General features: G+C 42.2%; 1 protein-coding gene across 1 annotated transcript in view; it reads left to right on the top strand.

The window, feature by feature from the left end:
* The window catches only part of MYO3B (myosin IIIB), a 265,479-nt gene extending 255,850 nt beyond the window's left edge, over nt 1-9,629 (top strand). Inside the window, exons 35-38 of the mRNA XM_078854729.1 lie at nt 1,419-1,459; nt 7,232-7,338; nt 7,713-7,759; nt 9,469-9,629. Of these exons, the coding sequence (XP_078710855.1) occupies nt 1,419-1,459; nt 7,232-7,338; nt 7,713-7,759; nt 9,469-9,604 (331 nt within the window). The 3' untranslated portion in view covers nt 9,605-9,629. The remainder of the gene's footprint in view (nt 1-1,418; nt 1,460-7,231; nt 7,339-7,712; nt 7,760-9,468) is intronic.
* The last annotated feature ends 16,657 nt before the right edge of the window (nt 9,630-26,286 follow it).

Consider the following 26,286-nt stretch of genomic DNA (forward strand, 5'->3'; position numbering starts at 1 on the left):
CAAAAATCTTCTCCCCAGGCTATAACAATGCTTTACATAGGCATGATCAATATAACCAAGCTTGAGAACCAAAGTCATTTGGAATAAATTAGACTGGCAGGAAAAGAAACAAACAAAGAACAAATTAACATGATTTTAAACATTGCTTAAATTTTCATGAATATAGACCTTGAAATGTTATGATGAGATCCCAGGAGTCTGTGCTAATATTTGCCTATAATTAAGAGCTGCACTTTCATGTTTCAGCTGATAATATAGGTTGGAAATCAGCCACATATTTGCTATATTTCTTGGTCATACTGATATATCTGTTTTATTTGTTTACTTCATTAATAGTAAATGAAATCCTGTAAATGAAATGGCTCTGGTATGTTTTATTTATTAGGTTGCTCTTTCTTCACCTCTTGCTGTTAATCTCCATGTGTCTCAATATTTCAACATTAGGGCATGCTGTTTACATGTAACAAGAAAAGTTACAAGAGACTGATCCTTGCCACACCCAGCTTTTGGGAGCGCTCAAAAAGAGAGGAGAAGGACTCAGCACCACCCTCTGAAATATCTCAGAGAGGAAGGAAAAGAACCATCCACTCCTACAAGGGAGTCAACAATTCATCATACTTGATGTTAAAAGATGCTGACAGATCTAATAACATAGGCAAGGATATATTCCGGGCATCCCTTGCCAGGAATATATCATCACCCAGAAATATTAGTACCACTTCTGTGCCCCACACAGATGTAAAACATAACTGAAGAAGGTCAATGAATTTTATAGCCTCCAGATGCAACTGCAGCTGCCTCTTCATCACTTTCTCTACGAAATTCCCTAAAAATTGTGCAACATTTGGCAAAATTGTCAACGTCAAGAGATGGTTTTTAAAGCAGGGAACCTGTTCAGGAGCACCCTGCCTTCATCTCAAAGGGCAGTATTAACAGTTCCAGTCAGTAATGGACCTACTGCCTGTCTGATAAGCAGGACTATCACTCACAGGTGAGACATCTAACTGCTGAATTTCAAAGATGGAATCACTCCTCCACTCCCATTACATGAATTCTTTAGAAAAGAACATTCCTTATGGATGCAACTTTCCTGAATGTACTGGTCGAAACATGGGCCCCTAGATGCAAAAGAGTCCTTGCCTCAGAGTTAAAGAGCACTTGACTTTTGTTTTTGAGGCCCTTGTATAGTTCTGTGGGAGTACTTTGCAGTTTGTCCAAATGATGGTGTCTTGATCAGTAGGTAATCTATGTAATATATGACATGAAATATACAAATCCCCTCCAGGCCAAGGTTTGTCATCAAAATTATTAGTATCTTGGAGGCTATGTTTAACTCAAAGGAAAATGTTCCTGTTCCATAATAAAACAAAGAAGCAGCAATGAAAAGGGAAATTCATGCATGAAAATTTTTCTTTGAGATCAACAGCACAGAACAATCCCCAGCAGATTGGGACTCAGGGTAAGTGACACACTAAAATATTTATAACAGTCCCTACTGGCTTCTTAAATTCAGTGATCAGCTAGTATGACTTCCTGCATAACACAGGCCAGAGAATTTCACCCAGTGTTTCCTGTATCAAGACCTTAATTTCTGGTTGAGCTATAGCATATCTTTTAGAACATCTAAAGATTTTGATTTAAAGACTTTGATTTAAAGGCGATCAGTTACATCCTGAGCATGTGGACAAAATGCACCAGCCAGACACCTGGGAAAGAATTCTCAGTAGTAACTAAGAACCCTCCCCATCTAGTGTCACATCATTGGTTGTTGGAGATATTTGCTGCTAGCAGTCGCAGATGGGCTACATTGTAGGCAGTCCCATCAGACTATCCCCTCCATAAACTTATCAAGCTCAGTCTTGCAGCCAGTTATGTTTTTGCCCCCACTGGTCCCCTTGGAAGGCTGTTCCAGAACCTCACTCCTCTAAATGGTTAGACACCTTCATCTAATTTCAAGCCTCAACTTGTTGATGGCCAGATTATATGCATTTATTCTTGTGTCCACATTGGCCTCTCCCTCCCTGGTATTTTTCCTGCTGATGTGTTTATAGAGAGCAATCAAATCTCCCCACAGTGTTCTTTTGGTTAGACTAAACAAGCCAAGCTCTTTGAGCCTCCTTTTATAAGATGGGTTTTCTATGCCTCTGATCATCCTAGTAGACCTTCTCGGTGCCTGTTCCAGTTTGAATTCATCTTTCTTAAACATGGGAGACCAAAATTGCACAGTGTTCCAGACGAGATCTCACCAGAGTCTTGTATAATGGTACTAACACTTCTCTGTCTGTACTGGAAATACCTCATCTGATGCATCCTAGGACTGTGTTAGCCTTTTTCAAAGCCCCATCACATTGGCGGCTCAGAGTCACCATGTGATCAAACAAAACAGCCCAGGTCTTTCTCCTCCTCTGTCACTACCAACTAATATGTCCCTGGCTTATAGCAAAAATTCTTGTTGTTAGCCCCTAAATGCATAACCTTCCACTTAGTGCACTATTAAATTTCATCCCATTTCTATTACTCCAGTTTTCAAGGTCATCCAGATCTTCTTGTATGATATTTTGGTCCTTCTCTGTATTTGCAATATGTTCCAACTTTGTGTCATCTGAAAATTTTATTAGCAGACTCTCACTTTTTGTGCCAAGGTCATTAATAAAAATGTTAAATAAGATTGATCCCAAGACCGAATCCTGACAGTCCACCTTCCAGGGTGACCCATTCCATTCTCCTGTTCAACCAGTTCCTTATCCGTCTTTCAATTCTCATATTAATCTCCATCTTCTCTAATTTAAGTAATACTTTCCTATGTGGAACTTTATCAAATGCCTCACTGAAATCCAGGTAGCTCAGAGTTAGGGTTAGGGTTTCCTCTTTATTTCCTCTGTCTAACAAATCAGTTATCTTCTCAAAGAAGGCGATCAGGTTGGTCTGGCACAATCTACCCTTTGTAAAGTCATGTTGTATTTCATCCCATTTACCTCTATGTCCTTAACTCCTTTCTCTTTGAAAATTTGTTCCATTGGTAATGGTCTCACTAACGTTGTAAGGTATTGCAATAGCAATACCAACTCCCTACTTTTACTCACTATTCCCTGCTTATACATCCAAGAATCACACTGGTCGTCTTAGCTGTGTGTCAGACTGGGAGCTCATGCTCGGTTGGTATCCACCATGATGCCTTAGTACCTTTCAGAATCCCTGCTTTCCAAAATCAGTCACCATTCCTGAAAATGTGACCTTTAGTCTTTGTTCCCAGATGTATGGGCCTTGCATTTAGCTCTATTAAAACACATATAGTTCAAGGGAACCCTGCTTACCAAGTGATTTAGATTGCTCTGTAAAATTAAATTGTCCTTATCATAACTTACTATGCCAGTAATTTTTATGTCATTTGCAAACTTTACCAGCAATGATTTTATACTTTCTACCAAATCATTGATATTGAGTAGCATTGGGCCAAGAAAAGATCCCTTCAGGACCCTATTCGAAACAGCCCTATTGGCTAATGTTTCCCAATTTATAATGACTTTTTTTTAGATCTGTCAGCCAGTTTTAACTCTTTTTAAATGGACTACTTTGATTTTGGTACAAAAATCAGGGATGTAATGGGAATAAGTGTCTGTCCACCCATCCTGCAGCTTCTGCCCAGATTTTCTGGTCTGTGTGCACAGTGGGGAAAAGCGAGGTCTGTGGGCAGAGAGAGAGGTAGAGGCTGAGTGGAGCCTCGGCTCATCTTCCCCTTCACCACTACCACTACCACCACCATGTCAGCCAGTGCAGCTGAGCTGGTTCAGTGGGCAGAAGTAATCAACACCTGGTAAAGAACTAGGGGGTAATACTTCACACTGCCACAAGGAACAAAACTGGGTCTCTGAGTCACAGGTCCATCCTTGTACTGCTCCCGAGGCAGTGCAGCAATACCCTAGCCCTAACACAGGGCAATAGGTTGTCTCATTCTAGCCCTAAGTCTCTGATTTAGTATGAGGAAAGGGGGTCAAATCTGCCCGATAGAAATATTGGCTTAAGGAGAGAGTGAAGGAAATGAAGCTGGCCCTCTTTTCTAATTCTAGGAGTGGCATCTGAATGTGTAGCACACAGACTCTTGTGGGCATATCAGAGGCACGTAGCACACTTTGGGTGCTTATAAAAAATTAAATAGATAGTTGTTGTTATTACAATGACAAGTAGTTTTTCCTGTCAGTGGCCTTAACTTTGTCATCAAAGCTAAACATTTTAAAACACTATTTGAAATGCCTATTTAACTGCTGAATGTAGAGCATATGTTAATACACTTTTCTCCAGATACAGTAGTGTATGATAAACGTTACCAGATTTTCTTACTATTCCTATTTTATGCTACTAAATGCTAAGACAAATGGGCCCACTGAAAAGGTATTTCCTTTGGAGGACGCAATCTGCAGGCCACCCGTGTAAAATGCAGAAATAATTGTGTAGGGATAAAAAGCAAGAGCAAAACTTTATTAAATTAGACTTCAGATGGACAAAATAAACGATAGCAACATAAAATTTTAATGTAGATGTTGCTGGAAAATAAAAGAAAGGTAATTAAAGTATATTTTGAAAAAAGAATACAGTGTATTCCCTTTGTCACATAATCCAGTACATCGCATCACAGCAGGGTACGGATGATAAACTTTGTAATAATTGCGTGTTTTTGGCAAGCATCTGATAGATGTTTGAAAGAGTGTCTAATTCTTCACTCACTCACACTAGCTTTACACCAGTATAACAAGAATTGATTTCAGTGCAATGACTCCTGATTTGTATTTATGTAAGGGAGATCATAATTTGGCCCTAAAACTGAAACATCACCACGAGGACAATGACAGATCCTGACATAATCAGAGTTTTGAATCCTAAGGTCTCTTCCAAACCTAAACTTAATAATTTTGGAAATGCTCAGTGATATAGGGTGAAATCCTGGCCTCATTGAAGTCAATGGCAAAATGTCCATTGATTGTAATGGGACCAAGATTTAATTGATAATCTCTTTATTATATTTAAATATCATAGGGGACATTTTCAAAGACACAAATAGGAGTTAGACATCCAACTCCCATTGACTTTCGAGCAATATACCCTGGAAGAGTTTTGTACCTTGTCTACTTAGAGACAATATCGGCAAACAGCAAAAGTGTAGGCAGTGCCGCCAGAATTTCTTGAACCACAAACCACTCTTTGCAAAATGAGTAGAACATTGGAAAGCATCAAGATCTTAAGCTTTTGTGATTATAGTTAGCAAATAATATGAATTTATTACGAGAGGGTCTTTTGTTGTTGTAAAGAGTTAATTTCTTCAAACAAATAACTTTAAGATTTTGAGCCTGACTTTGCCCTGAGTCACATAGTGGGAATCACACCTGTGCACTGTGTACATATCATAGTTGAGAGTAAAACTGAGAAAACACACATAGGCAAATGTGGATAATGGGCTTTCTCCTACAATAATTCATGGGCAGTGGTAGCTGAGGGATGGATTTGCATCAAGCTTGAAGTTCCATGAAGAACAAATAAATAATAGGTGAACGCTACATAGTACCAGGCAAGTTATAAAAGCTACTGCAATTGGGTAGAAAAAACAGTTTGTCAAATCTTTGGGTTTGTGAAATTTGGGGGGGGGGTTTTATGCTAGCAGAATTATTTTCTTTAAAAAATATAATTGCATTGAAATGTATCCTTTCTTTAAAGACTAGATAATTCTTTTGAAAAGACCTTATATAAAGGCTCCTTGGCATAGAAGGCAGTGTTGGATCTTTGCTGACAGACAGCCATATTCTGACACTGGTTTTTATGTAAAACTCACACTGATTTCCATGGGTGCTTCACATCTGGAACAATGGCAGGATGTGTCCCAAAATGGGGATAACACCTGAAAAACTTTAGAGAAACCCAGCAATCAGTAGTCTGTGGACCTGGGAACATCACAAAACTGCTTTAAAGAATTATCTTATCATCAAGGGCCAGATCCTACAAATAGATCTGTCTGGACAGAGCCCCCCCATCTGCACAGGGCCGCCCATCAGCTTCTGTTTTGAAGTTTTCAAAGGGGCTTAAGTGGAACAAGGACCTTGTGCTGGGCCTCTGAAGAGGGGCAAATTTGACTCTTCAGGCAGGATCCAAGTGTAATGTGACTAATATTTTTCCTTCAATGTTTGTATTGAAAGTTAAATATTCACCTGTTTCTTTGAACTGGAAATATTATTAGATTATTTATTATTTTTTAAAAAATCATGTTAAAATCAGATATTAGGTCAAAACAGGCTGTGTGAATGATCTTTTTGGAAAAGAAATGAATTCCCAGATTTTTTTTTCTATTAGCATATTTATGAATTGTCCTTAAAATAGTGCTTATATCATCAATTAGTTTTGCTGTGTTAGGTTCTTTCCAACTGGTTTTTTTTTCTGAATCACCTCTTATAGATTCCACAGAACAATATTCTTTTTTGAAAAAAGCAAAAATACGAAGGCTGTTAGCTTGCACTAGCTCAAACCATATTTTCTACAAAATCCACCCTTCTAAAATGTTTTTCTAATCTTTAAATTGTGTGTGTTCCAGATGGCTTTAACCAACTCTTACTCCATAGTGTATCACAAATTAACTCAAGGAGGCATTATCTCAAATGGCACTGATTTCTCTGTTTAAATAGAACGTTATATCAAGAAAGTCGCTTTTGATATAATAAAACAAAGACAACAATAAACTAATTCTCATCAAAGGGATTTGTTACTGTTGCATCTATAAACATAGATGAACGGTTTTGATGCTGATGCTGTTACTAGTCCCTAGCTAGTCACAGTGCTTATCCTGCTTAGATAACAAAATATGTCAATATAAAGGGTCAAAGGAACAAGGAACTATGACGTGAGCTGTAGCTCACGAAAGCTTATGCTCAAATAAATTTGTTAGTCTCTAGGGGGCCACAAGTACTCCTTTTCTTTTTGCGGATACAGACTAACACGGCTGCTACTCTGAAACCTGGAATAAAATGATGTTATCAGAGAAAGTTTCATCTATAAACTCTTGTTTAAACCAAGTTCCAAAACAGAAAACAGAGATCCCAAACTTTCTGTATACCTTCTTAGAATAGGACAGATTTGCTAATAAATCTAGGAGTGAACAGGAAAGAAGAAAGGACTGCTTATAGCTAAAATATGCTAAGACATTCGCAGCACCTGGCATGGCTTAAAACTAAATTGCGTTATCTTACTGTAGGTTCAGAAAACTGTCTCAAACAGAAGCTGAGAACACCTCGTCGACGATGTCAGCAGCCCAAAATGCTGAATAGCCCTGAGGACAACATGTACTATAACCAGTTAAATGTGAGTTCAAAGTGGCAATAAAGCTGTTTTACTGGCTTTGTTTCCACTTAATAATTCGGTTATTAATACCTGTTCCAGCCCCTCCAGCCCCACCCCCACGTTCTTTTGCTCTCGTCTTGAACATGTGCTTATGCTCTTTATCTGTTGCTTTCATGTCAGGATGTCTGCCTTCACGGTGAATAATTGATGTGGTTTATCAAAGACGAGCAAGATGCATGCTTCATCAGGCTCACTTGAGCCCTTTGATCAAAAAAATTATGCTGTGACTTCTGATATTATCAGCATCTGCTTGCATTCAACACAAAATCACTTTGAATTAAAAATTAACGACTTGCTGCTTTGCTTTGACTGTGTGTTCTTGGCCCTCTCCACAGGGAACTCTAGAATATCAAGGGAGCAAGAGGAAGCCAAGAAAACTTGGGTAAATATCTATCTTCTTAGTTCTAAGCAACTGTAAACAGAAGAAGTCCTTTGTGATATTACAGAAAATGAAAAACTTTCTAGAGAAGTTTCTAAAAATAAACAATTACCATATCTCAGTGCATTGACATTGGACATTTTCTACAGAAGCAAATATAAAACATGTATCTAATACTGTTTGCAAACACTAGAACTGGCTCTTACAAAATATTCTCCCCAACTCTCTCTCAATACAACTCAAACAAATTTTAGCTTCCCCTTTTTAAATAAACAAATTTAGTCATAGTAAAAGGTGCTGGACTGAGAGTCTTTGAGGTTGAAGCTCATTAGCCTACAGCAAGCATAACATGGACAAAAGCCATGCAGGCTTCCTCTCACCACCCGAGCAATATGCTTCAGCCCTGCCTCAGGAGGGACCAGTTCTAAGAGAAGGCAGAGAGGGGATTCTTTCCTAAAAAGGGTTGTTCTTTGCCCACTAGCTCTCAGCTAAGACTGCCACCAGTGGTACTAATTAGTACCACTTGTAACGTGGATGCTTTTCACCAGGAGGTGGGCAGAGATCACTATTGCATTTCACAAAAGCCACCATCCAGCAGTAACAAATTTCATGTATTACTGACATGCGCAGCAACTAGTGCTGGATCAACACAGCAAAGACATATTAATGAACCCTCAGGCAGTGACACCCATACATTTTCTTTGATGTATTTTGACCCTTTTTTATTCATTTTCTGCAGATAGTTATATAAGTGACTTTCTTTTGTTCGCAACAATGTTCACGGAAAGTGAAAGTCTTGTGGATACTAATGCAAATGGGGTTTGTGAGAAGGTTCAAACCGGAATTGTTTGCATGGCTGTCTTGGTAGCTCTTTGAGTTACCTCCTCCAGTTTATAAAACTCTGTCCCCCAGTCGGGGAGCAGAAATAATACTATGTAATTTCGGTGCCCAATCATACATCATGAGAAGCTGAAGACGCAGTTGGAGCAAATAGGGCCTGATCCAAAACCCGCTGAAGATAATGGAATTCCCTTTAGTGGGCTTTGGATCAGGCCCATAGTTCACAAACAAATGTTTGCCCATGGAGTTCGAACAATTCTGAATAATGAACGTATTTGTAAATATCAAAGTCTGTGTGTGGAAAATTTTCAATCAGACAAAAATGCTACATTTGTGAAATAAAATACTTGATACAAATAATTGCTGTGACTGTACTGGTTTCAGAGTAACAGCCGTGTTAGTCTGTATTCGCAAAAAGAAAAGGAGTACTTGTGGCACCTTAGAGACTAACCAATTTATTTGAGCATGAGCTTTCGTGAGCTACCGATGAAGTGAGCTGTAGCTCACGAAAGCTCATGCTCAAATAAATTGGTTAGTCTCTAAGGTGCCACAAGTACTCCTTTTCTTTTTGTGACTGTACTGCAGACCTAGAGATGAAAGGCTGTGTGACCTGTTACCAATCCTCAGAGCCATTCAGTTCCCACAGAGAGATTTAAAGCACTGAAAAGTGGCAGCAAGATTGAGAGACATGTACAAAGGCTGCATCTTGTTAACAAAATCATCCCATCTTTTCCCCTTCTTGTATTAACACTTTTTCAGTGTTTTCATTTCACCATCCACAGAGAGAGATATTTCTTAAGGTTTTGGAGAACTACTTTGTACTTTTTATTTTATATACTTAATAAAAATAGTTTTTGTGTTTTGTTTCAAAGCCAGATCAAAGTGCTTGATGGGGAGGATGAATATTACACATCATTGTCAGCTGTCGAATCTATCACTGAAGATGACAACTCACTCAACCCCACATCTTCTCTTTCCTCAAGAGGAGCGTCTTTTGCTCAGAGCTGAACTTCACCATTTATGCTTTGGTCTAATGCTGGTAAGAGTCATTGCACATGTTTAGCAAATCTGGTTTGCATGTGTGTCTGAGAGAGAGACAGACATAATTACAGCTTATGAAGCCTCTTGCAAAATTAGACCCTGATTCTGTAAACACTACCCACCTGAGTAGTTCCATTTAACTTTACTCATATAAGAAGTCCTGTTGAAGTCAATAAAGTTACTTGTAGATGTAAGTGTTCACAGGATCAGGCCCTAAATAGGCATCCCTTCTAAAACAGGATACTGTATAATTTTAAACTCGGCAGCATGGCATTGCAGAACTGGGACTGGGACTTTGTATTGACGTTCAGCATAATTTGAGGTCAAAGTAAAAATATTATATGTCATATAGGCCTTTCAGAACTTCATATGTTTTTTTAAAACTACAAAGAATTAACACAATAAAAAGCATTGTGTAAAAACCATTTAAAATGCTGAATAGGTATCTCAGAATTTATCTCATAAGATAGTATTTAATGAGAGAGTATTTAATTTAGTAATGTTCATACTTTCCCTGAAAGAGTTACCAAAAAGAGTGGGGGTGCTGAGAGCCATTGAACCAAACTGTAAACCCTGTATATAATGGGAACCACTTCAAGCCAGGGGGTGCGGCAGCACCTATGAGTCAACATAGTTTTTAAAAGGAATTGATACAAAATAATTTAGTGTATAATTGTATAGGGTACTTTTGACTAAAACACAAGACTGGGTTCCCTTCTGAGATCTACATAATCTTAGATACATTATCTAATCTCTCTGTGCTGCAGTTTCCTCATATGCAAAATGTGGATAGCATTTCCTTGTCTCTTAAGGGTGTTGTGAAATTTAATTCATTTAGGGTGAAATTCACTGTCCATTGAAGTCAATGAGGTTTAAGCACGCCTAATTTAGCATATGCTAACATGTATAGGGACATAGGCACTGCCAGAATTGCTCAGACCCAGATTGCTCTATCCATCCTGGCTGGCAGTACCCTGTCTCCAACAACAGTCAGCATCAGAAGATTCAGAGCAGGATGTACGAACTTTGCAATAGGCAGATGTTGTGTGATCTGCCCCCCACGTTCTGTCTCATCCTAATCTCAACTATTTAGGTATTACCTTAAACCCTGAAGCATGAGGTTTAATATCCCTTCCACAGAAATATAATGTCATTAATTATGAGAACTCTAGATATTCTTGATATCAGTACTCAAACCCCTTTTTGAATCTTGTTAAGCTCTTGGTCTCAATAATTTCCTGTTGCAGTGAATTCCATAGTATAATTACCCATTATATGAAAAAGTATTTCCTATGTCAGTTTTGAATTTCCCTCCTTTTAATTTAACTGAATGTCCCCTTGTTCTTGTATTATGAGATGAAGGACAGAAGGTCTCAAACTTCCTTCTCTAGACCAGTCGTTATTTTGTGTTCTTTTATCATGTATCCTGTTATTCATCACTGTTCGAAGTTAAACAATCCCAAACCTTTTCATTTCTCTTCATTGGAGACTTTTCAGTGCCTTTGATCATTCTTGTTATCCAGATGAGGCCACCACTGATTTACATAAAGGTGTTATAATAGTCTCTGTAAGATTTGCCATCCTATTTCTTATCCATCCTAAAATCTGGTTTGCTTTTTGACCACAGCTGCACATTGATGGGAGGTCTTCATTGAGCTGTCAACTCCCAGATCCCTTTCTTGAGCCGATACAGTTAATTTAGAACCCTGTACGATTGTTAAACTACCCTGTCTGAGTAGTTTAAATTTTCCTCTCCAATGTGCATTACTTTGCATTTACTGACATTTAATTCCATTTGCCTCTGTGTTGCTCAGTCACCTAATTTGTTTAGGTGTCTCTATGTCATCTATGGTCCCAACTAACCTAAATAACTTTGCATCGTCTGCAAATTTTGCCCCCTTTCCAGATCATCAATAAATAAATTAAACAACACAGGACCTAGTATAGAACCATGAGACAGCTCACTGTTAACCTGATACCATGATGAAAATTAACCATTTAATCTTACTCTTTGCTTTCTGTCTTCCAGACAACTTTTAATCCATGACAATATTTTGTGTCTCACCCTGTGACTGTGCTTCTTCAGTACCCTCCTATGCAGGACCTTGTTGAGGGCCTTTTGGAAGTCTAAATAAACAATATGAACCAGTTCTCCCTTATCCACTACTTCACTGACAAGTTTAGAGAATTCTAAAAATTAGTGAGACATGATTTTCCTTTGTAAAACCATGCTGGTTAGTCTCTGTCATATATTAGTAGATCCAAGCACTGCGCTGAATTGGGGCACAGTGCCCATAACCCTTCACTTAAGGGCTGAGAGAGTCCCAGGCTTTGACTGCACTAAAAAGGATTTGCCAGCTATAGCCAGAGGTGAAAGTAAGCCGGTCCGGCCCGGCCCGGCAGTAAGAGCTGGTACATAGCGATGGCACCGGCCAGGAGCCCAGGGCCCTTTAAATCACTGCCAGAGCCCTGGGGTAGGAGTAGTGGTGGTGGCAGCCGGGAGCACCAGCCCCTTTAAATCATCGCCGGGCCGCGCTGAAGGGCTGGCTGGGGGAGTCTGGTCCCAGCCCCGCCCCTTTTACCAGAGGCCCCGCCCCTTCCAGTTGAGCGCCCCTCCCCTCCCTACACACACCTTGCTCAGGACCTTGGCCACCCTGCATACAGGTAAGTCCCTTAAGTTACTTTCACCCTTGGCTATAGCTGTACTGGTAACCATTCTAGTGGGAATGCAGCTTATGCCAGTTTCCTGAACAAAAGAAGCTACACCAGCAAAAGGACTTTATAACTTGTATAACTGCATCTACGTAGAGCTTTTACTGCCATAGCAATGTCCTATCTTCTGTGAACATGGAGGATAATTAATCACCATCCTTTTTATAATAGTCCTTAACATATTTGAAGACTCCGATCAGGTCCCCCCTCAATCTTCTTTTTTCAAGATTAAACATGTCCAGTTTCTTCAATCTTTCCTAAAGCTTTGGGCCAGGAAAAGGGAGACAGACAGGAAGTCTAGCAGAAGCCTCAGATCTCTCCTAGTTGTCACAGTACTGTTCCTGCAGTCTGGCTTACGAGGCTGAAAGTGAAATTTAAAAAGAATATTTCCCATTCATGTTCTTCTCTTCAATCTCCATCAAAAACCTGACAGAATGGCTGGCAAGATTAAAGGCCAAAGAGCTGCAAGCAATGGGCCATGACCTTGGATTATGGAGAACACTGAGTGTGTGAGGGTGCATGTTAGAATCTTTAAAGTACAGATAGTTCTGAATGAGAACATGTGGGCAGCTGCCAATGAGTTAGTGAAATCCAGAAGTGCAGTACAAATATGGCTGGTAATTAATACGATGGATGGATGTTTGTTTCTCTCTCTCCAGAAATCTCTTGGATGCCCATCAGCCTCTTTCCATCTCACTAAAACTTGCCATGAATGAGCATCCTTTGTGCTATCTCAAGAGAAAACTTTTTCTTGAGATAATTTGCTAAAACTCAAAGTGCTAGAATTTATGAGATGTTAGAATGGGAAATAAAACTGTCTTGAAGAAAGTCACATGAATGTGGGGCTCCCACACTGACTTAGGTCACAAGACCCTCAAAAATATATGGTTTCTTCATAGTGCAATTTTTTGTCTCTCAAAAAGACATTCATAAAAAAGCAGTTTTTAAAGTAGTTTTATGTATTTTTAAATGCAGAAAGTCAGGACATATGGCTGTAATCCACGTTATTGTCATAGGCAGTTTAATTATAGGTTACCAATTGTATATTATTTGGTGGTAGCCAAGCTTTGCACATAAGTAACAGGGAACAAAAATCATAAATTCGATATGAATATAATTCTACAATAATACCAAATATGGCTCTAACTCAACAAAGCATGTAAACCCATGTTTAATTTTAAGCATGTCTGTAATCCCAGCTCTATTTAACAAAGCTCTTAAACCCATGTTTAGGTGCTTTGCTGAATTGCGGCCCTGGTCAGCGAAAGCTGTGTCAAGGCATTAAATCGTAAAACACAAGGAAGACACTTAACAGTTTTTTCTGTTATTAAGCATAAGCATTTACTAATCTTAGATCTTCTGACATTCTTTTTAAAGGATGGTATGCCATATTCTTCTTTGAGTGATTGCTCATATTGATTCCAATTAGGTGTGTGCGCGCCACGTGCAAAGTCGTCAGAAAGTTTTTCCCCGAGCAGCACCCGTCGGGTTGGCTGTGGAGCCCCCTGGAGTGGCGCCTTCATAGTGCTCTATATATGACCCTGCTGACCCGGCGCCTTCTCAGTTCCTTCTTACCGCCAGTGATGGTCATTGGAACTGTGGCATCTTGCTCTGCAAGCTCTCCACATTTCCCTAGCTTCTCTTCGGAATGTTTTTATTTTGTAGTTGTTTAGTTCTTAGCACTGCAGACTCGGCAGTGTACACCTTGTCCTCAGGATACATAGGTGGCGTAGTTCATGGCTGCAAGTCTCGGGGCTCCCGTCCGAGGTTCAGCAAACTATGCAAGACCTACCCTTTGAAGGGGTGAGCCTGTTTGCCAGACAGACTGACTCCAAACTGCATAGCCTCAAAGACTCCAGGGCGAAAATGAAATCTTTGAGTATGCATACACCAGCAACCCAACGAAAGCCCTTTAAGCCCCAGCTGCTGCAACAGCACCTGGTATCCTCCTTGGCCGAGGCAGGATATTTACAGAAGCAGGGGTAGGAATAGCAGGTGTAAGCAGGGGTGAAAGTAACTCCAGACTCTTACCAGTACGGGGCCGGGGCCAGCTCTGGCCCCCGGAAGGGGTGGGGGCTCGGGCGGAAGGGGCGGGGTTGGGGGTCAGCATCTCCCAGCCAGCCCTTCCCAGCTGCCTGGCCCATGCTGCCTGGGGCTCCAGTGGCATTTTAAAGGGCTCAGGGGCGTCCGGAGCCCTGGGCCCTTTTAAATTGCCGGCCCCGGGGCAGCTGCTCCCTTTGCCCCCCCTTCCCCACCTGTCGGTGGCCGAGAGGGGGCAAAAGGGGCAGGGATGTTAAAGCGCTGCAGGGTCCTTTGCTGCAGGAGCGCTTTAACGTTGCTGCCCCCACCCCCGTCGCGGCCCTGCCAGTATGGATCCTACCAGCCAGGCCGCCGACGGGGGAGGCAAAAGGGGCAGGGACACTAAAGCGCTGGCCGGTGCGAGTTCTTACCAGTATGCCATACCAGCCCGTACTGGCCCACTTTCACGCCGGGCGTAAGCCTTCCCATCCCCCGTCCGTACAAGGCAAAGGCCTGACTAAGCCTTCGTCAGGCTCAAAACAGACATTTTGAAGGTGCGCCCGAAGAAGGAGCACCTGTCTCAAAGCCGGATACTTCTCTGTGTTTTTTGAACCGTCTATCCCTCTTCTACCGTGGATGGTCCCAAATAACCTCAGAACACTGGGTTCTTCGCACAGTGGAAGTGGAATATTCTCTCCAATTCTGCTCCTACCCTCCCTCCCACACCCCTTCCCGGTCCCTCTTCAGGGACCCCTCTCACTAGCAACTCCTTATCCAGGAGGTGCAGGCACTCCTTGCCATAGGAGCAGTGGAAGAGGTTCCTCAGGAGTTAAGGGGCAGGAGATTCTATTCCCGCTACTTCCTAATCCCCAAGCTACTTCCTAATCCCCAGTGGGTCTCAGTCCCATTCTAGACCTGCGAGGACTCAACAAGTTGAAGTTCCACATGGTTTCCCTCAATACAATTATCCCTTCTATGGATCCGGGAGACTGGTTTGCTGTCCTCGACATGAAAGATGCGTACTTTTACATAGCGGTTCGCCCTGCACACAGATGCTTTTAAGGTTCATGATCAGCCAGAAACATCATCAGTTCATGGTCCTTCCCTTTGGCCTGTCGACAGCCCCACGAGTGTTCACCAAGTAATTGTCAGTGGTAGCAGCCTTCCTCCAAAGGAGGCAGCTGCAGGTTTACCCTTACCTCAACGACTGGCTGCTCAGGGGGCACACCAGAGAGCAGGTGGAGTCACGGGTCAGTCTGGCCACATCCACGTTCAAGAGACTGGGTGTGAACAAGTCCACTTTGTCACCAACCCAGAGAATAGAGTTTATCGGAGCAGTGTTGGACTCAGTCCAGGCAAGAGCACATCTGCTGGAGTCCCGATTCCAAGCATCATTTGATGCATGAGTACCCAACCACTACAGCAAGGAATTGCCTCAGTCTCCTTGGTCACATGGAGGCCTGCACACACGTGGTTCGACATGCCAGGCTGACGTGGCTTGCTTTGACATACCGCCCATGGCACGACTGCCTGGGACTAGGGGTCATGGTGCTACAGCAGGTACTAGAGTCACTCCAGTGGTGGCTCAATGCTCAAATAGTCTGTGAAGGAGTCCTCTTCAGCAGCCCTCAGCTGTCCTTGTCTCTAGTTATGGATGCGTCAGCTCTAGGTTGGGGCACACATCTGGGAGATCTCCGAACACAGGGCCTCTGGTCACAGGACAAGCTCTCTCTCCATATCAATATCAAGGAGCTCAGAGCGGTGTGACTTGCATGCCAGGCCTTACAGTCTTGTCTGCAAGGCCAGCATGTGGCAGTCCTGACAACTCCATTGCAATGTTTTACATCAACAAGCAGGGTGGAACCAGTCCTCGCCCCTCTGTCAGGAGGCTCTCAGGCTCTGGGAATTCTGTATAGCCCACTCCATTCACCTGGAAGCATCACATCTGCCAAGAGTCCAGAACGTACTGGCGTATCACCTCAGCAGGTCCTTCCACAGCCATGAGCAGTCCATCGAGCCGGATGTCATTCACTCCTTTTTCCAGAGATGGGGGTTTCCCCAGGTTGACCTGTTCGCCACTCAGAACAACAGGAAGTGCCCATTGTTTTGCTCCTTCCAGAAAAGCAGCCCAGGCTCAATTGCAGATGCATTCCTGCTACCCTGGGGAGGCCATCTGCTCTACACCTTTCCCCCAATCCCTCTCGTGCACAAGGTCCTGCTCACGGTCTGCAGGGACAGGGTGGAACTAATTCTGGCACCACCAGCATGGCCTCGACAACACTGGTACATCACACTTTTGGATCTGTCAGTCGATGCCCTGGTCATGTTGCAGCTCCTCCCCGACTTGATCACTCAGGACCAAGGGCGGCTTCATCACCCAGACCTCTGGTCCCTCCAGATCACAGCCTGGAAGCTTCCTGGCTGAACCCTGTGGAGCTCCTGTGCTCGGAACAGGTAAGGGAGGTCTTACTCGGAAGCAGAAATTGCTCCACAAGGGCCACATACCTGGCAAAGTGGAAGAGGTTTAGTTGCTGGTGTGACCAGCATCATATGCCCCCACTTCAGGTGCTGTTACCTCTTATTCTGGAGTATCTTCTGTACCTGAAACAGCAAGGCCTGGCAGTGCCATCCATAAAGGTACACTTAGCTGCTATCTCGGCTTTCCACCCTGGAGTCTCTGGATGCTCCGTCTTCGCCAACCCCCTGATTGGACGGTTCCTCCAGGGTCTGGACCGGTTACTTTCCCAGATTAGACAGACTGTTCCTGGGTGGGTCCCGAATTTGGTCCTTTCCAAATTAATGGGGCCCCCATTCAAGCTGCTGGTAACTTGCTTCCTTCACTACCTGTCATGGAAGGTAGCCTTCCTAATTGCCATCACATCAGTAAGAAGAGTGTTAGAGTTAAAGGCCCTTACTTCCAACCCACCTTATACAGTTTTCCACAAAGACAAGGTGCAGCTCAGACTCCACCTCGCCTTTCTTCCGAAGGTTGTGTCACATTTCCATACCAGCCAAGACACATTCCTGCCTGTTTTTTATCCAAAGCCTCATGCCAGTAGCCATAAGCAGAGGCTGCACTCTCTGGATGTTCAACGGGCGCTAGCCTTCTACATCAAGTGCACTAAGCCATTCAAGAAGTCGAACCAGTTCTTCGTAGCAGTGGCAGATCGGATGAAAGGACTCCTGGTCTCATCTCAAAGAATATCTTCCTAGATCACATCCTGCATCCGCACGTGCTACTATCTGGCCAAGACACCAGCCCCGGCACTTACGGCACACTCGACAAGGGCATAGTTCTCATCCGTGGTGTTCCTGGCCCAGGTTCCGATCCAAGAAATCTGTAGGGCAGCAACTTGGTCCTGGGTATATATGTTCACCTCTCATTACAGAGAGGTAATTCTGCAGAGCAGTGCTCCAATCAGCGATTCCATAACTCCAAGCCCACCACCTAGGTAAGGCTTGGGAGTCACCTAATTGGAATCGATATGAGCAATCACTCAAAAAAAACCAAAACCCAACGGTTACTCACCTTCTCGTAACTGTTGGTCTTCAAGATGTGTTGCTCACGCCCATTCCAAACCCACCCACCTTCCCCTCTGTCGGAGTAGCCAGCAAGAAGGAACTGAGGAAGTGCCAGGTTGGCAGGGTCATGCATAGAGCACTATAGAGGCGCTATTCTGGGGGGCTCTACAGCCAACCCGACAGGTGCTGCTCGGGGAAAAACTTTCCGACGACTGTGCATGTGGTGCGCGCATACCTAGTTAGAATGGATATGAGCAATCACTCGAACAACAACAGTTACGAGAAGGTGAGGGACTGTTTTTTCCAGTGAGATTGCTTGCAGAATAAAATAGTATTAACTGTGGGTGAAGCTGGCCCCAAATGATTAGATTTACAACATTAAGCACCCATTACTGAATAATCTAATCGCGTGCCATTCTGAAAATCTAATTGGATAAGAATTGTGTCCACAACAAGTCTGTTCTTCCTATTACTTTTGTACCCTGTCCTCCCTTCTCCACCTGCTTCTTTGCCTTGTCCACCTGCGTATTGTTTTCTAGGATATAAACCTTTTGGAATAGGGACTCCCATTTACTACCTGTTTGTGCACTGACTAGGAGAACAGGGGAATGGGGTGCCAAAGATGTGGCTGAGGCATCTAGGCACTACCATAATATTAATGTTTCATCATCATCATCGTAATGCAGCGCACAATAGACATAAATATAGCTGCCTACATCTCTGTATCCTCCCCCAGATGTATATTGCTCCCTACATAAGTCTAGTGCCTAGAGACCTAAGCAGGTTAACTCCCTTTTCATCCTTAATTTAGTGCACTCATACACTTTTATCTCACAGTTTTGCTGCTAAGAGCCACATTCTCAGCTGCTGTGAATCAGTGTATCTACACTGAAGTCAGCTGAAAAACTTGAGATTTTGCTGTCACTGAGTCTGTCAGCTTTCGTTTGTTTAGGCTTGTTCTGCTCACAGTGAGGGAAAGGGGCAGGGTGTTGCATTGCTACTGAAGAAACACTGTTTCATATTGCTGCAGTCCTGAACAAAAACTGCTTTTTCAAAGAACCACTATGCAGAGCCAAATCCTGCAGGCTGGGGGAGGGAAGTTTTGCAGGGGGGAAGCTCTGTGGCATCCTATCCATCATGAGGCCAGACCCCATCAGCTGAGCTCTCAACTTGTTTCATTGCTGGGAGAGAAGAGGTTTCTCGGCCCTCCCACTGCCGCCTTAGCTGAACCTGCTTCCCCATAGGGACCTCGGCAAAGGAACCAACTCCCTGGTGGCCCCACTGCCTTATGTGGACATGGGAAGGTAGAGTCTGATTCTGCTTCAAGGTGAGAAAGTGGCCTGTGTATGCAGGGCTCAGCTCTGTAGTGGCTGTGAGGAGGTAACTAAACCTTCCCCCATAGGGTTCAGTTACTGTTCCATGAGTGCAGAGCTCTGATGGGGCTTTGCAGCTGCTGAGCAGAAGGGTCAAGAACTGGCCCAGACTACTCCACCCCAGCAATCAAACAAAATGCATGCAGAATTATGTTCCAGTCCTCCTGTTTGTATTCTTGTATTGAGGTATAGAATATTTCATTACATTAACAGAAGCCAAGCCTTTTCTCCTGGGGCCCTCCCAACAGGTAACCCAGCAATCTCATATCATGAACCAGCAGCACAGACGGACTTCTCAATCCCACATTGATGGATAAATAGGTGACCCTCATCCCTGATGTTCCGAACAGTAAATGTCCCCCTCAAAAAAGTGCCCCTCAAATTGTCCTCTTACCAAGTACATGGGAGAAAAAATGGGCCTTGCAGTGTGACCCTAAAGGGTTAATAGATCCAAGCTGAGATGGACCAAGGGGAGAAATGAATGAACGCTGAGTTCCAGAGTCAGGTATCTTCCCAGAGAGGATCCTGCCAGCCCCTCTCTGCACTTTATACCAGAAAAGCTCCAGCTTGAGTGCCATTGCTGATTTCAGTTCTGGCTTTTTGGCCATGGTTGGACTTGTGGTTAAGGTACTGGCCTGGGACTCAAGAGATCTATGTTCAATTCCCAACTTTATCACAGATTTTGTCTGGGACCTTGAGTGAGTCATTTAGTCTCTCTCTGCCTCAGTTCCCCATCTGTAAAATGAGGATAATTACTTTCTCCCAACTCTTGTCTTGTCTTCTCTATTTAGATTGTAAGCTCCTTGGAGCAGGAACTGTCTCTTACTGTATGTTTATATAGTGCCTTTCACAGTGGGGCAATATTTGTTCAGTCTCTGCTTACATTGGGGGTGGGGAGATCACTTAGTAAGATATTTTAGTATTGTAAAATGCTTGGAGAGGATGTACATCAGTCATTTAAGACAGTTGTCCTTTAATACAGGTATCACCATATTTTTAAAATGTCAATATCAGAGGGGTCTGAGTTGCCTGGAAGGAAATGAATGGATATCTTTATATAATAATCATTATTTTATTCTATTATAGGTATGATAAGTCTGTTTGTTTGCAGGGCCGGATTAACGCAGGGGCTTTAGGGGCTGCAGCCCAGGGCCCTGGTATAAGGGGGACCCCGGCGCAGCAGTGCTCAGGCAGGCTGCCTGCATGCCATGGCCTCACGCCACTCCTGCCTGCCTCTTGTTTACAATGTCACCTGAAAGTGAGAACAGGCATTCTCATGGCACTGTTGTAACCGGTGTCACAAGATGTTTACGTGCCAGATGCACTAAATATTCATACGTCCCTTCATGCTTCCGTTACCATTCCAGGGGACATGCATCCATGCTGATGACGGGTTCTGCTTGATAACAATCCAAAGCAGCAGACCGACACATGTTCATTTTCATTATCTGAGTCAGATGCCACCAGCAGGTTGATTTTCTTTTTTGGTTGTTTGGGTTCTGTAGTTTCCATCGGAGCATCAGAGTGTTGCTCTTTTAAGACTTCTGAAAGCATGCTCCACACCTTGTCCCTCTCCGATTTTGGAAGGCACTTCAGATTCTTAAACCTTGGATTGAGTGCTGTAGCTATCTTTAGAAATTTAACATTGGTACCTTCTTTGCATTTTGTCAGATCTGTAGTGAAAGTGTTCTTAAAACAAACAACATGTTCTGGGTTATCATCTGACACTGCTATAACATGAAATATATGGCAGAATGCAGATAAAACAGAGCAGGAGACACATAATTCTCCCCCCAAGGAGTTCAGTCACAAATTTAATTAATGCATTATTTTTTTTAACGAGGGTCATCAGCATGAAAGCACGTCCTCTGGAATGGTGGCCGAAGCATGAAGGGGCATACGAATGTTTAGCATATCTGGCACATAAATACCTTGCAATGCTGGCTACAAAAGTTCCATAAAAATGCCTGTTCTTACTTTCTGGTGACATTGTAAATAAGAAGAGGGCAGCATTATCTCCTGCAAATGTAAATAAACTTATTTGTCTTATTGGCTGAACAAGAAGTAGGACTGAATGGACTTGTAGGCTCTGAAGTTTTACATTGTTTTGTTTTTGGGTGCAGTTACGTAAAAAAAAATCTACATTTATAAGTTGCACTTTCACGACAAAGAGATTGCACTACCGTACTTGTATGAGGTGGACTGAAAAATACTATTATTTTGTTTATCATTTTTACAGTGCAAATATTTGTAATAAAAAATAATATACACTTTGATTTCAATTACAACACAGAATACCATGTATATGAAAATGTAGAAAAATATACAAAATATTTAATAAATTTCAAATGGTATCCTATTGTTTAACAGTGCAATTAAAACTGCAATTAATCATGATTTTTTTATTTAATTGCAATTAATTGACAGCCCTAATTAAAAGGCAAGTTTAGTATAGCGTTAGTAGCCTCGATGCCATAAGTGTAATCATTTTGTTTTAAATTAGGAAAAAGACTTGTCTACAGGTGCCCCACAAAATCTAATAGCCCCGAGTCCACAGGAAAGTTAATCTGGCCCTGTTTGTTTGAATGGGCTTTTACAGTTACAGGTGAAAATATAAAAATGAGTTTGAAGGAGTTAGCTCTGAGTGTTTATGAAACCCAATCCAAATTCTCCAGTAGCTATATAGACGACATGCATTTGTCCTCCAGTGTCAGAAGAAAATGGGGCAAAGGATACAGGAAAAAGCTTTCAAGAAAGGTGGTATATAGAGCTGGTGGAAACATTTTCAACAGAAGTTTTCCATTGGAAAATTCAGTTTTGTCAAAATCAAAACACTTTGCTGGAAAATGTCAGTTTTGACATTTTCAATGGGAAAAAAGTCAAAATAAATCATTTCAACTTTGTCATTTCAGTAATGTTGAAACATTTTGTTTTCACTATGTCATTTCAATTCATTTAGTTTTGCTGTATGTTTAAATATGAATTTTAATATTATATGATATATAACATACTCATAATGTATTTGATATTTTATATGATAATGTTTTTGCATTATTGAAACTAGACATTTTTAGTTTATCTAAATGAAATGTTTCAATGGTTCTGCATCAAAGTTTTTCCAAATTTCCTTTCCAAAATTTTGAAATGTCAGATTTTTGTTCTGATTCAGAATGAAAACAAATTTCAAAATGTTGAAATTTCCAGTGGAAATTTTCCAAACAGCTCTATTTAGAGAAAGAGAGCGAGAGAGATTAATGGTGAAACAAAAGTAGAGGGAAACCTTTGCTGCTGAGCAGCCATGGTGAGCTGATATCTGATACCAGTTGCCAAGAGGGCCTTCAAAGTACGCAGAATACAGGTCTTGTTGTGAACTAGCTAGTTGAAAGACTTTGTTAGACAGATCTTGCCCATATGCTCAGGGTTTAGCTGATCGCCATATTTGGGGTCGGGAAGGAATTTTCCTCCAGGGCAGATTGGAAGGCCCTGGAGGTTTTTCGCCTTCCTCTGTAGCATGGGGCACGGGTCACTTGCTGGAGGATTCTCTGCTCCTTGAGGTCTTCAAACTACAATTTGAGGACTTCAATAGCACAGATATAGGTGTGAGGTCTTTTTTAGGAGTGGTGGGTGAAATTCTGTGGCCTGCATTGTGCAGGAGGTCAGACTAGATGATCATAATGGTCCCTTCTGGCCTAAATATCTATGAATCTATGAATCTATGTGTAATAAAATAAGAAAACCTTATCATCAGGCAAAGGGTTGAATGAAAGATAAATCCCAGCATGAGGCCTCAATGGCAATATTCCCCGTGACTTCACTGTTATATTGGGATGAAAATTCCTCCCAGTGCTGACCAAAAAAAAAAAAAAAAGCACAATGAGCATTTGGGAATTAATTTTAAATAATGGTGCCTCTAGTTTGTGCATTTTCAGCTCGCTTCTCATTGACCCATTTACACCACTCTGGCACTATAAAGGGGCTCCAGAGTATGCATAAATTACATCCACTTCACATTTGCACCCACTTTAAGAAATGTGTTGAGTATAGCCAAGCCCCTCAGTGTATGTCTACCCAGCAATAAAAAACCTGCAGCTGGCCTACGTCAGCTGACTCGGGCTTATGCGGCTTGGGCTCTGGGACTGAAAAATTGTTATGTAGTGCTCGAGTTGAAGGCCATGCTCTGGAATCCTGTGAGGGTAGACGGTCCCAGAGCTCAGCCCCATACTCACTTGCATGAAATCCTGCATAAGCCAACAGATATTGAGAAGAGGCTACAGATTTCATTCAAGTGAGTATAGTCAGCCAAGCATAACTATTGTCAGAAATAAGGTCTGGTGTTGGAAATAGAGAGTCCTCACAACAGTTGTTTCTTTGGTCCTAGTCAGGAGACACATAATATGGGGGAAAGGATGGTGATATCAGGAATAGGGAGAGAGAGAAGGTAGTCTTGTGACTAAAGAAGATGGCTGGAGGTCGGGAAATCTACGTTGTGTCACCAGTTATTCCATTGACTTCCTCTTCATCTTCTGGTGGCTCAGTTTCACCATTTGTAAAATGTGATGATGATGATGATGATAACACTAATAATTTACCTATCTTACAATGGTGTTATGAGGCTTACCCCATTCATGTTTGTAGGGTGTTTGGTTTTGCTTAAATAGTAGCTTCCAAATTCTGTCATCCTAAACATTAAAACGATTTATGCTTAAACTTAGGGCATGGCTCTGCTGCCCCACAGTTTGGGCTACAGGGCTGTGACTAGCCATGTGCACCAAAGTGCTGTGCTGAAACTCCCCTGTGTGGATGCCTCAGGCTTGAACTAAAAGGGTCCTAGTTCACATTAATGAAATCCTGTTTGAAGAAGCTTACTTTCATGCAAATGAGGAATCTTTTAGTTCATGCCCACAGCATCCACAAGGGGGGAATTACAGCACAGCACTTTGGTGTGCACTGCCATTCACATCCCTGTAGTCCGAACTGGAGGGCTGTATAGACAAGCCCCTACTTAGATTCCAAAGGGGAAATTGTGTACTGGAGCTCAGATTCCAACTGCATAATTCTGATCTCACAGTTTTATAAATCAACTGTAGCTAGTACTATCAGTGAAGTGACATCAGAATGGAACTGATGAAAGTGAGATCAGATTCAGTCCCAAAGGTGAAAAGAGAAGTGTTATCAAATACTTAGATTTCTACTTCTATAAAAATTGTAAGTATAAATTATTGTTGTATTTGAATTGTACAGTCAAGTCAGGTTATTCCTGCTACCGTAATGAGAGTAGACGGTACTACCTGAGACTCATCAAACCCACTGCCTTGTGGGTAGCCTGGGTAAGGGAGCAGCCCCTGACAGAAAAGCCCCACTGCCTTGTGGAGGAATTCAGGAGAATGTGAGGCTATGAGAGTAAACTCAGACAGAAAATCTGGAGTGGAGCCCCAAAGGTGGTCAGGTACTAATATTTTAGTATCTTTCCAGCAACTCCTGCAGTGGATCTGGTACCAAATGTATTAGTTCTTCCTCTCCTCTGGATTTTACCGGTGATGCCAAGAGCAGGGTCCTGATGCATGGGCAACTCAGGGCCTCTATATCATCTGCCCAGGCTTGCTCCCTGGAAAGGTACTCCAGCTTTACTTTGAGCGTTGACACAAAACGGAAGGCAGCAGCCACCTGTTCTAATCTCATACTTTATTGGCGTAGAGTTGTGCGCCAGGGGCTCTCTCTCAAGTTGGTCTCTTCATCCATGTTTGCAGCTGCCATAAAACCAACTGAGTTAATTCTTTACCTCGGAGGGGTGCATACGCATGGTCTCTTGAAACTGAAGAATGCCAACTATTTGCATTACAAAAGTATTAATGGAGACCTAAATAATAAATGGCAAACATGGGGCTTTATACTGCCCTTCCCATTTCCTAAAAGTCCTAAAATGGGATAAATCAGAAAGATAATCTGTCCTTGACATTTTAGAATATCTCCTGTTTATTGGAATGACTCAAATACAAATGAATACATGTGGTTAAGAACACATCTTATGGTATAAGAGTATCCGCTTGCGAGAACCAACCCAGTGGCTCTGACACCAAATATTGATCACAAGAGACTTCACTGTTCTGCCATAATAAATGTACCCATTACCCACCCCATCTTTCATCCCTGGCAATAAACAATTGTCAATAATCTCATATCTTTCTGTTAGCATTGAAGACACGTTTTGTTGGTACTCTTTTTCTTTAAGATAGAGCACTCTGTGGAGCTGTAGAAACGAAATGTTCAGCCAGGAGAAAAAGTCGCCCCTCAGCAAGCAAAGCAGGATTGCCAGCTTTATGAAAACAGCATGCGATGCCTCTTAGACCCAAAATGCTGGGGAGCAATCCTTTGGGCCCATGGAAGTCAGTGAGAGTCTTTCCATTCCCTTGGGGTAATGATTCATAAAAGTTAACACCCCTTTACGGGTAAATTCAAGTTGAATCTTAGACTCATTCTCTGCAGTCTCTTAAGAATTGTTAGAAATTCATTTTGTCATAGGTGTGCATCCCACACACATCTGAACAACAAATGTATATGTACTCTCATCAGTGGTCTGTTTACTATAGACTCAGATACCATGGTGTTGGATGCCGTAAAAGGAAATTAGTTATGTTTCCAGAAACAGATTCTATATGTTAGTTGCCCATGCCAATAATGGATTAAATGTCATTTGTTTGTTTAGCAGGCCTCATTGCTATTCAGTTGCAGAGAATGTACAACTATTACACAATCTAAGCAACAATTTCTAGAGCAATTGTAAAGTGCTGTTAACTATTCTCCAGACAGGTACTAGGGTGAGCTCACAAGTTAATGTATATGTGTTTTTCTGAAGGAGACCTGGGTCCAAATTTTGATCAAGGCCACTAGTGAAAATAAGTTTGATGGCCTCATTTTAGTCTCTTGATGATACTGGCAAATATCACAAAACCTGATCACAAGCCACATTACATGACACACCTGGAATCTCTGCTCAAGAGAAGCCCAGAATTGCAGTGGCAGGAA

This window comes from Lepidochelys kempii, chromosome 11 (genome assembly GCF_965140285.1).
Source record: "Lepidochelys kempii isolate rLepKem1 chromosome 11, rLepKem1.hap1, whole genome shotgun sequence".
In the NCBI taxonomy this organism is placed as follows: Eukaryota; Metazoa; Chordata; order Testudines; family Cheloniidae; genus Lepidochelys; species Lepidochelys kempii.